This window comes from Drosophila mauritiana, chromosome 3R (genome assembly GCF_004382145.1).
Source record: "Drosophila mauritiana strain mau12 chromosome 3R, ASM438214v1, whole genome shotgun sequence".
NCBI classification, from domain to species: Eukaryota; Metazoa; Arthropoda; class Insecta; order Diptera; family Drosophilidae; genus Drosophila; species Drosophila mauritiana.
The window spans coordinates 1,604,014-1,615,210 of NC_046670.1; the positions used below are offsets into that span (position 1 = coordinate 1,604,014).

Genomic DNA, 11,197 nt, shown 5'->3' on the forward strand with positions numbered 1-11,197 from the left:
TGAAGGACCGGATTTATAAAGTTATTGCTAACAAAGGAGGCAGTACTCATTACTCAAATTATTTTTTTTACATTTGAAATCAAATCAAATAGTAATGCCATCTCATAATTTAAGTTGAGATCAAAATACTTTTCTTATAAAAATTAAAATTCCAAAGTCCGTCTATTCTAATGGCAATGAGAAATCAGCCTTATTTTGAGTAGTTTTAAGAAAATGTTTGAAAGGCTAAATATTGTTAAATAGTATAATCATTTGAATATTAGTATCATTAAATAAGAAATGTTTTTGCATATCAACTTATTTTCTATCGTCAATTAAAAAGTAAATATGAAGCAAAGTTGTGTGCAACTAAACGTGTGATTAACCCAAGACCAGCAGTATATATCCATAGATTTTATATTATATTTATATCTTATATATATATCTTTATATATATTGTATTTCTATTTAAATTTGAATCGGTCCGTGTTGCGTTTTTGTGAGCTTAAATACTAAACTGGAATTATTAAGTACAACATTTCTACCAAGAAACATTACCATTTAGATTTGTAAGTTTTGGTAAGTGTAGTGACGATTAACACAAGGATACTGCAATATTTCCATATTTCCAAAAACATATTCTTTTTGTTACATACTCTTATATTTTTTTGGTTCGAATAACAACAGTGCCTCAAATATTTAAAATATACGTATTTGTTTTGTTTTAAAAATATCTCCAAATGACAATAAAGTAAGATTACTAAATGTTAGAATTATGTATACATTTAAATATATTTAACAGGTAGCCATACGATAGTTCCGACATTGGTTTGAATTAGCTCTTTCCGGCTTACATATATACTCGTACGATTATAGCCAAACAGATTAAACATATTTTTAACCATCTTAATTGTTTGTTTAAGATTACAGTCCTATGAGACCGGCTTATGGCCATGGTTCTATGGTGCACTAATATTTACACACAAATGTTTTTTAAACCTTTGATATCAAACAACAGCTCATATCTAGGGGAAATGATAAAAGGGAATATAATATATAACATTATATATTATATTATTATTGTTCATAATCATTTGCAGCCTAATAGGTTCAAGGGCCGGCGCCTCTCACTACATATTTGAATCTGAAGTGGACAGAGGCGTAATTGCTGTGTGCGGTATCGTTAAAAAAAAAGTGGTTTGAAGAACGATTACAGCCGTTGGTACACTCGTAAGTGGGATAAGATCTGAGGCAGTCGCATCATCGCCCGTACCAGCCCAAGTGGCCCCCAGTTTACTGCCAATTTTCGCCATATTCATGGGGTCTGTGCTGCTGGGCGGGGTCTTAGAGTTAAAGGCTTTTTAATTAACGTAAATTTCACTTTCTTCACATGTAACATTTCGAGTCATCCGCGGAACATGGTAACTTGCAGGGTGAGAGGGAAAGACCAAAACTATCTGCCGTAGAAACTGAAGCTGCTTCTGTCGGCCAGCTTCTCTGGCGTATACTGGCCCGCATCGGACCTAGACCGCAGCTCCAGTGCTTCCTGATCCTGCAGTGCGTCGCGAACGAAGAATACTCCTCTAGCGCCAAAGCGCAGGCAGCTGAAGCGGTACTCGAAGAACTGGCTGGCCAGAACCTTAAAGACCACCGACAGACATACCTGCATGTTGCCCTCGCCGAACGCACGGATGTCGTAGAGTCTCAGGCAGCTGGAGAGCGGCAGCGGCACGCAGTATTCGGGCGGACTTCGAGCCGAGAACCCAAAGGTGGCCACCTTGCGCTGGTTTATCTCGACGCTGAGGCGCAGACCTAGGTCCGCCCGGTTGTAGTCGAGGGCGGCGCACAACCGCTGGTTGGCTGACTCGCCGAGTCCCAGGGCCAGACCAAGGCAGCACCGGCAGGAGAACTCGACGCAGGAGCAGGGCTGCCAGAGCTGGGGTAGCTCTACGATGTTACCGTTCACGGGCTGTCGTCTGCCCCTCGAAACGGCCGAGTACCGCAGCGGCTCCAGCCGTTGGCCACTAAAGGGGTTGTAGATAACCAGTCGTGGCACTGCACCCGGAAACTCAGCGGGACTCGGAGGCTGCCCCAGGGCGCTTAGAGCGTATAACTGGGCCCGGCAGGGCACAACGACCGTCGCCAGCAGGCAGATCAGTCCGGGGATATCACTTAGTCGCCGGCACATGGTGGCTACAGTTTCAAAGTCCAGATCCAGGGGTCTCGGGTTTTTTTCGATAGCGTGCTCTCGGCTGCAGTTGTGCAAACAGAATGCTCCCGCTGTTTGCCTACAGAGGGGTTTTCCACGACCCCGACCGCTTTGCAGGCGCACCAAATGGCGCGGAAAATGTTTATTTTTATTGTCTTACATTAAACGGCTTTGGCCGAACGCGGCTCCCTGAAAATTGTGTCAATGCTAGATCGGGGGCATCGATACAACGTGGGAGTAGGGCGGCGGTAATGGGTACGCTGATAAGGTTGGGTATTTTGCATTCGAGAAATCTCCAGGCGTTACGTGAAACTGGCCAGGTGCAAACAGCAAATTGCAAGCTTAACTTCATCGCCGAAAATACCTGCGCAGCTCGGTTTGCGCAAACTTACGGCGATATCGGTCATCTGTAGCTATCCGTAGTCGCCAGCGGCCCGAGCGTAACGCAACACAGCTCTCATTCATCCGAAGACAGATGTGTACATGTACCGCCGTTACCAATTTGCTGCTGCTCCACGGAGGGGAGGTGGCCCAAAGGCTTACAAGTCATACTTGGTTTCTTCACTCCGACGGCCCGCTGTTGCAGCGGTTGTCGCAGGGTTTTCCAATTAGCTGTTGACTTCAATCAGCCAACTCTGCCTGGCACGATGTACATAGGAAACTCAAACTTCAGAGCTGGACCTTGAATTGGCTCAAAGACTCATGCACGCTCGATGCACAGCTAAATGCGGGAATTTACTCAGGCGACTCAAGGGGAATGACTTTTCGGAAAAAAGTGTTTAACCTTTCAATTACATTTTATTTTCTTTCAAAGCTGTCACAGCCTCAGACAAAAATGCAATACCTCTGGACCTCTGATAAGTGTGGTTGTAAGCGCTCTTTTACCGGAACAAGCTAATTGGATACTTGTTGGGGAGTATGTACGAGCGGAAGGAACTCTTCAGAGCATATATCTCGACATGACTGCTCGTACAAACACTGCGATCTCTTAAATCCTTAAAGCTCGGGCGTTGGCACTAAGCACGCATTTTAAATATTATACAATTGAATTCAAGGCTGTGTTTTGGTCTATTCGTTACCTATACGCCAGCATATAAACTTTTGTCAATAAAATTGGTCTCATTCCCTGGAAAGAAATACCACAATTGAGTGAAATTACTTTGACCACACCTGTATGTGGCAAAAACGGTTTAGATCGGAAGATATGAACAGCGTATGCCACCGCAGGTGCAATCTTAAAGCCAGTATAAAACGTCAGAATTTTGAAGATGGCGAGAGAACACACAAAATGTTTGCACACAATTACTATAAATTTAGTCGAAATTTAAAACCTCAGTTATCCGCGCGCCACATCGATAAGAGCACAGCGCCAAATATCGATAAGATCACAGCACCAAGTATCGATGTTGAGCCAGGGCTGCACGATCAAGCTATCGGAGCAAACTGATTCCGCTCCCCCCCGCTGAGAACCAGCACCTCCGCAGCCCTGGATTCTTTTTATTTTTTTGTAGCCACGGCGCTACGAAAATGTTTTAGTTCTGTTAACGGGCGGCAGATATTTTAGGTGTATCACTTGTCGACTACAGCCTTCCAGCATTGGCCACCACCAAAATGGGCGAGTTCTTTAAGTCGCTCAACCTCAACTACTTCTCCTCCAGCGAGGCCAGCGGAGCTGCAGGAAACGGAGCACCAGGGGCCCTCGGTGGCAGGCTGGACAATGACTTCGTGGGCCAGGTCGTAGAAGTCGCGGGGCACAGGCTGCGCATCAAGTGTGTCATCGCCGAAGGTGAGGAGCGTGGGTGGAAAAATCAATAGGAAGTGAAGCCGAAGCCACCAGGCCGATCCAAGCACCTGCCTTGTTTACGCTTTCTGATCTCGAGAGGCGCAGCTCTGCTTGAGCCAGGCCAACGGACGCATTGTGGCCACAGTGCATTGCCACCATCACGGTTACGCGTTCCCGCTTGTGCCCATGACCTGCGAGCCATGGCACATCGAACCGATCGGGTGTTCTTAAACCAGCTCTTATATAAGAACAACAGTGGACTGGAGGCGGCTGAAAGTTCGTAGCTCTGCCGGGAGCTGGGAGTCAGAAGATGACAGAATATTCGTAAATATATAGCAGGCTACCAGCTGGTCAACCCCTTCCTCCGAGCGTGCCGCACTTAGCACTTAAGCAGGCCCTTATCAGTGCCTCGTTATCTACTTGCTCTCTCGCTTCCACCCCCTTTTTCAGGCGGATACGCCTTCGTGTATGTAGCCCAAGATGTGCAAACTGGCACAGAGTACGCCCTCAAGCGTCTGATCGGGGCTGACATGCAAGCCTCCACCGCCATCATCAACGAGATCAGCATCCACAAGCAGCTGTCGGGGCACGAGAACATTGTCGCCTTTGTGGGCTCCAGTTATACCGCCCCGTCAGCTCAATTGGGAGCCCAGTACTTGCTCCTCACCGAGCTGTGTAAAGGTAAGTGACGCCCTAAGGCGCCCAATCATACTGGGTGTACATTTGAGCACATGGATTTCTATGCTTGTCAGGCGGATCTTTGGTGGACTGCTTCAGAACAAACAATGCTCCGATCAACCCGACTTGTGTACTGCGCACCTTCTACCAAATGGCGCGCGCTGTGGCCAGCATGCACTCGCAGTCACCGCCGATAGCCCACCGAGACATAAAGGTTGGTCTGCAACAATAGCTGCAAGTAACAGACTAATACCCTCCTATTTTATTGCAGATTGAGAACTTTCTCATTGGCAACGACAAACAGATCAAGCTGTGCGACTTTGGGTCCGCCAGCACTGAGGTCCTGTCGCCCACGTTTGAGTGGAGCGCCAACCAGCGCAGCATGCTGGAGGACCAGCTAAACACCGTAACTACTCCGATGTACCGATCCCCTGAGATGCTCGACACTTGGTCAAACAACCCGATCGGGCCCAAAGTGGACATATGGGCTCTCGGCTGCATTCTCTACTTCCTGTGCTATCGCAAGCATCCCTACGAGGATGGCGGGAAGCTGCGGATCATTAACGCCAATTACATACTTCCGCCAGATCCTCAATACCAGTGCTTCCGCGATATAATCCGGGGCTGTTTAAAAGTGAGCCCGTTCGAGCGCCTGGATATTACCATGGTGCTGGAAGGCCTTGCAGCCATCGCTGAGACACACAATTGGTCGCTCAAAGGACCTCTAGACCTTCAAATAATGCCCATCGAGTCCCTTCCGGCCGAAAGTCCTTCTCTCAAAAGCTCTGCTCACTCTGAGTTCTACACCGAACCGCCTGGCATCACTGCACACCCAGCACCGCTCTCTGCCGCCACACCTTCATCTAATAATGGACACGGCAGTCTTCTGTCGTCACTGCGTGGCGGCGCTGGAACGCTTTTAAAGAACATTAAAGATACGTCCACCAAAGTGATGCAAACAATGCAGCAATCTCTTGGTCGCAACGATCTTGATATAAGCCACATTACCTCTCGCATCCTGGTAATGCCCTGCCCCTCTGACGGATTTGAGTCGACGTACAAGACGAACAACATCGAAGACGTCCGCCTATCTCTGGAGAGCCGATTTGTCCCACAAAAAATAAGCATTTACAACTTTGGCCAACGAACAGAGCCACGGCTACCGCCACCCGTGCGAACAGTTGAGGCAGGTTCGGTTTATGGGTGTCCACAGGCACATGCTCCTAATCTGCAGGTATGTAAAGTTTCAGGCAGGAATTTTGGTGATAAGTTTAAGAAGCCGCGTGGTGTCGCTCAAAAGCATTCGAAAGCGGTACCATGTAGGTTTATTGTGTAAAGAGAATGGTTAGCCAACCTTTGACCTATGTTCATACCATGACCGAGAACACCGAGGGTTTATGTTTTAGCTGGTATAAAATGTATGCGCCCAAACTTTTGGTGTATAACAAATAGAAAAACAAATTTTGTCCGGTTTTCTTCGCGTTTGAAAAACATTTTTACCTTTGTGGACACTTATATAATGAACTCTTTTTAGGGCCTTTTTACCGTATCAGCCGACATGTACAATTTTCTAAATGCGGACCCCAAAGCTATCGTAATCGTGCAGACTGGAGACTCGGGTGGATGCACTGCTGCCACCGTCATATGCGCGCTTCTTATGTATGCAGATTTGCTTCGGGAGCCGGAGGACGCGGTGCAGGTCTTCGCCGTTAAGCGGCACACCATTAACCTGCGCCCCTCCGAGTTCCGTTACCTGTACTACTTTGGGGACATCCTGCGGCCCACGCCCCTGCTGCCGCACTACAAAAACACAACCCTTGTTTCACTCAGCTGCCAGCCTGTGCCCAGAATGACCAAGGCGCGCGACGGCTGTAGGATCTATATGGAGGTGTATTGTAATGGGAACTTGCTGCTTAGCACTCTGCAGGACTACGAAAAAATGCGGTAAGAACTAAGGCAAGAGATCTATGTAAATTACTTTTGGTTGCCCAACTCTTGCAGGTTGTATCAGGCCGGCCCCGGCAAAATAGTTCTGCCGATTAACTTGACCGCATGCGGTGATGTGACGATCGTATTATTTCACGCCCGCAAAGGAATGGTGCGACCACAAGGCCTCAAGATATGCCAGTTACAATTTAACACGGGATTCATCCCCGAACCAGAAACGTTGATTACATTCACAAACCAGGACTTGGACGACCTGCCAGACCCCGAGCAGGTGACACCTCGGTTCTGCGTTTCACTTTCTCTGGCTGTTACTGACTCGGAATCACCTCCCAGCCATAAGCCACCATGGATGCCAGCCAAGCCCAAGCGGTCACCCGCCGCCTTGTTCAGCTCGGATTTGGAGTATGCAGAAATGCTCGACAATTTTGGTAAGTGCGAGTGCTCGTTGGCTCTGTGCATTGAGGTTAATTCTGTTGCGTGTTCCAGTAACCAAGCCTAGCACGCGTTCCTCACCACCACCGGGTGCCCGCAAGAGTGATCGCGCCAGCTCTCCGCTCGTTTTGCCCGACGTCACGGAGACCGCCCACGAACTGCCGTCGCCCATACCAGAGCCATCTCCGCCCATAGACTTGCTTAATTTAAACCAGCAGCCCAGTGACGTACCAGCAGCAGATCCGTTAACCAGCGCCAAGCCCAGCACGGATGCCAGCTTTGACTTGTTAGGGGCCTTCGGTGATGATGACTCCACGGGCATAGGATCAGCGCCCATTCCTGACATACTGCCACCACCGCCACGGCAGCAGCCGCCACCAAAAATAAACACTGACCCATTCGACATATTTGGATCTGTGGACCATGGCAGTGTGCCCAGCATGAAGCCATCGGGCTTTCCACCTTTCGTTGGCTCCTTGCCAACTTTTGTTGCTCAGCCAGCGGCTACCACCAATCCTTCACCAACTCATCCGGCAAGGGCACCTGCAGATCCATTTGCGAACATCGCCGACCTGGCGACAGGGCTCAACATAAACTTTAACCGCAGCACGCTAAGTGGAAAGTCTCCCGTCGGCACTAGTCCGCAGCCGACTCAGTTCTCAAGTCCCACTCACAAGCCATCGCCATCCTCGCAACCACAAGCAACGTTTATGCATACACCGGCGACTCCGCAGACTCTGCCCACGACATCGTCTATCAGGACGCCGACGCAGCCACAGGCGGCACCTGCTCAGTCAAGACCAGACTACAGTCGACTTCACTTTGATTCGCAGAAAGCGGCGCAGCAACCGGGCACTGGCGGGTCCAAGAACTCTGACATATTTGCTGACATTCTGGGCCAACAAGGTTACTCCTTTGGCAGCAAAATGAACCAGTGTCCACGATCCATCAATGAAATGCGCAAGGAAGATTTGTTCAGGGATATGGACCCGAAGAAAGTGCGGATTATGGAATGGGTAAGTCCATACGAAAACGTACAAGAAACTTAATCGTCAGTAAACTAAAACTAAACTAATGTGCAGACTGATGGTAAGAAAAACAACATCCGTGCGCTTCTCTGCTCTATGCACACGGTGTTGTGGGACAATGCCAAGTGGCAGCGCTGCGAGATGTCCACCATGGTGACACCGACCGAGGTTAAGAAGGCATACCGTCGCGCCTGCCTAGCAGTGCATCCTGATAAGGTATGTGACAAAATGTGCGCAAACACTAGTTGGTTTTATGCAATCTTTTTTTTTAGCATAATGGAACAGAGAATGAGGAGATTGCCAAGCTCATATTTATGGAACTAAACAACGCATGGACAGATTTTGAAAACGATGCCACGCAGCAAAATATGTTTAATGCGTAAAACGCGTCTTATATCTACATATATATTTATCACAGTTAGCCCGTATTTTCGTACTCTTAGCTGAATCTAGTGTAAATTCATGTAAAAGTGTGAGCTTTAATCTTTAAAGTCGAAGTATTGGCGTATGTATGCTATAGAAAGCGTATGCAATTTAGATAGCTCAAACTTTATAATTCTGAACGCCCGAGGACATCCTACTTAATTTGTGTAACAGCAAACCCGAATTCAACATTCCAATTGCATCCAACAACAGTCCGCCCAAAAATAACGTCGAAAAGTTAAGAACCTTCAGACTTTGGCGACTACCCAATGATTTCACGCCTTATCCATCAAACCATAGAGATCAATTATTCGTGTATTAATATACACTTTTTCGCTGTAATTAGATTAATTGCGATATGCCCCTGACCGATTAGTCAATATGTGATTAATCTATAAAGTGATGGAAGCAAAAAGTATGGCATTTGTACATAGCTGTTCCGAATATAAAATGTGAAACTAGTAAAGAACAATTTGTTTTACTTTTAGCTGTGTACATAATTAAGTATATTGGAGGTTATCTAATCCAAAATTCCGTTTCAGCATTTAATGTTTGCCACTATAAAAATAAATTCTCTATACGTTTCCTTGCGAAATGCCGCTGTTAAAGGTAGACTGCTCTGTGACTCATTGGTATCCCTGTTTAATACGCTTGCCGGCAACGAAAACCTCTACAATGTTGCGATCACTGCCTGTGTAAATGAACTTCTCCACCAGCTCATCGACGCTCAGCTTTCGCAAGGGTTTCTCGACGACGCTGACATCCACCAACAAGGCATCGAAATCCTTCCCTAGGGCGAAGTTTCCGGTCACTTGATCGAGGGACAGCGCTTTGGCGCCACCCAAAGTGGCCAAGTAGAGCGCCTGCTTGTACTTCAACTGATCGTAGTTGAAATCTTGTGCTTTGGCCACACCCGTCCCGCGGATGTTCTGCTTCTTAAAAAAGTCCAAGTGTTTTGACACGTCCAATGCGCGCAGCAGAACGTCCTGAATCGAGACGGAGTTTCCCCCCGAAACGTCTGTGCCGAGACCTACGCTCACGCCGGCGCTCACCAGCCGTTGGACATCGCACAGACCCGAGCTTAGCATTGTGTTCGAAGTGGGACAGTGGGCTACCGAGCACCCGCGGACTTTAAGAAGTGCCACCTCGTCGTCCTCCAGGTGCACGCCGTGAGCCATTACCGTCTGTAAGGTAGTAAAGGTTAAGAAGGGACACACACTGGAACCTGAAAGAGTTAACCTTATTCGTTAGCAGTCCAGCCTCGTCGTATGCTCCGGCATAGCTGGTCTTAAATATCCCCTTTACCATCTCGATCTCTGCCAGGTTTTCGCTGATGTGACTCTGGATATGCAGGTCAAATCGCTTCGCTATATCGCCTAGACTCTTTAGCAGCTCCTTGCTGCAGCTAAGGGCAAAGCGGGGCGTAATCGTCGGCATCACCAACGGGCTGCCGAGCTCCCGCACGCCCTCCACGAAAGCCAGGGTTGCACTGACCGACTCTTCCGCAGTCTCCCTGTGCAGAGCAACAATATTGAGTTGACCAGACCAAATCCGTCACGCTCGGTACTTACACGTAAAAGTCGGGGCTGTTGCAGTTGGAACAGACCTTGCCTACCAGTGCCCGCTGGCCTTGACGCACCGCCTCCCGCGCCAAGGTCAGCGTTGACTCCAGATGGTTGGTGGCGAAATAGGACGCCAGAGTGGTTCCGCACCGCAGTGTTGCTTCCTGGGGTGTAATATTATCATTATCAGCTAATAAAAATATACGGCCGGTGTGACCCATTGATAAGAAGTTCGGGTGCTCCCAAGTACTACTTACGACCACACTCTGGTAGACCTGCTGGGCGAATTGCTGGTTGGAAAACTTCGCCTCCAGCGGGAAAGTGTACGTGTTCAACCAGTCCAGAAGAGGCATGTCTAGTCCCAGTCCCACTTGCGCAAACTGCGGGGCGTGTATGTGGCAGTCGACGAAGCCCGGCATGAGGAACTGGTAGTCCGACAGCTGGACCTCGGTCAGACCCTTGGCGTGGGCCGGATTGCTGCTTGCCCACGCATGGTAGTCTTGGCCCACTCCTATTATCTGTGTGCGAAATTGTTCATTGATCATTGTTTTGTTTTGGGCATTAAAGTTCCTACCTTGCCAGCATCGTCCACTGCCAGGAATCCCCTTTCAAAGGACTCGAACTCGCTGAACGACTTGGTGTGCACGACAGTTCCAAGAAACACGGTTGCCATTGCTCGGGTTGATTATCAGCGGGCTCAAACGTGTTCTCCGACAGACTTGCGAACGGAATGATTAAGATCCGCTGAACAAGTTTTAAAACTGTCGCCTAGGTGCACGCGTCGCCCTGAGAATGTGCGCATAATCATACGGGGATGACACTTACTTTACAATTCAAGATTGTTTCCAATCGTTTGGTTTGATTATTTAGTCGTTACTTTAATTGTCATTACTTGTGGCTGTTTTATAGCTATTTATCGCTAAACATCACAAAACAAGAAATAATTAACTTCAAAATAGCTGTTTCAAAACCATTATAAATTGTATATTGGTTTGAATGAAAATAGAATACATCGATCATATGTTTAGCTAAGACACAACCCCCCTTTCTAAAAGTGTTGAGTAAAAGAAATATAGCCATTAAATAAGTTACAGTTAGTCTAAGATTTCATTAGAATAGACCTATGTACTACTCGCACCTGTACATAAATATGTAA

General features: G+C 47.8%; 3 protein-coding genes across 3 annotated transcripts; 1 reads left to right on the plus strand and 2 right to left on the minus strand.

Moving 5' to 3' along the window:
• Positions 1 to 619: 619 nt before the first annotated feature.
• On the minus strand, positions 620 to 3,614 carry LOC117144071. The gene has a single exon (XM_033309081.1). The coding sequence runs from the start codon at positions 2,165 to 2,167 to the stop codon at positions 1,433 to 1,435; it is 735 nt and encodes a 244-aa protein (XP_033164972.1). The 5' UTR covers positions 2,168 to 3,614; the 3' UTR covers positions 620 to 1,432.
• A 71-nt stretch (positions 3,615 to 3,685) lies between these two features.
• Positions 3,686 to 8,959, plus strand: LOC117144064 (cyclin-G-associated kinase). The gene is made up of 9 exons (XM_033309073.1): positions 3,686 to 3,974; positions 4,422 to 4,652; positions 4,724 to 4,863; positions 4,921 to 5,883; positions 6,184 to 6,593; positions 6,651 to 7,024; positions 7,083 to 8,044; positions 8,111 to 8,272; positions 8,329 to 8,959. The coding sequence occupies exons 1-9, from the start codon at positions 3,800 to 3,802 to the stop codon at positions 8,437 to 8,439; spliced, it is 3,528 nt and encodes a 1,175-aa protein (XP_033164964.1). The 5' UTR covers positions 3,686 to 3,799; the 3' UTR covers positions 8,440 to 8,959.
• On the minus strand, positions 8,942 to 10,919 carry LOC117144068 (guanine deaminase). The gene is made up of 5 exons (XM_033309077.1): positions 10,616 to 10,919; positions 10,299 to 10,559; positions 10,051 to 10,205; positions 9,719 to 9,992; positions 8,942 to 9,663 (listed from the first exon to the last, which is right to left on the minus strand). Exons 1-5 carry the CDS (start codon positions 10,712 to 10,714, stop codon positions 9,106 to 9,108), a joined length of 1,347 nt encoding a protein of 448 aa, XP_033164968.1. The 5' UTR covers positions 10,715 to 10,919; the 3' UTR covers positions 8,942 to 9,105.
• Between the last annotated feature and the right edge of the window lie 278 nt (positions 10,920 to 11,197).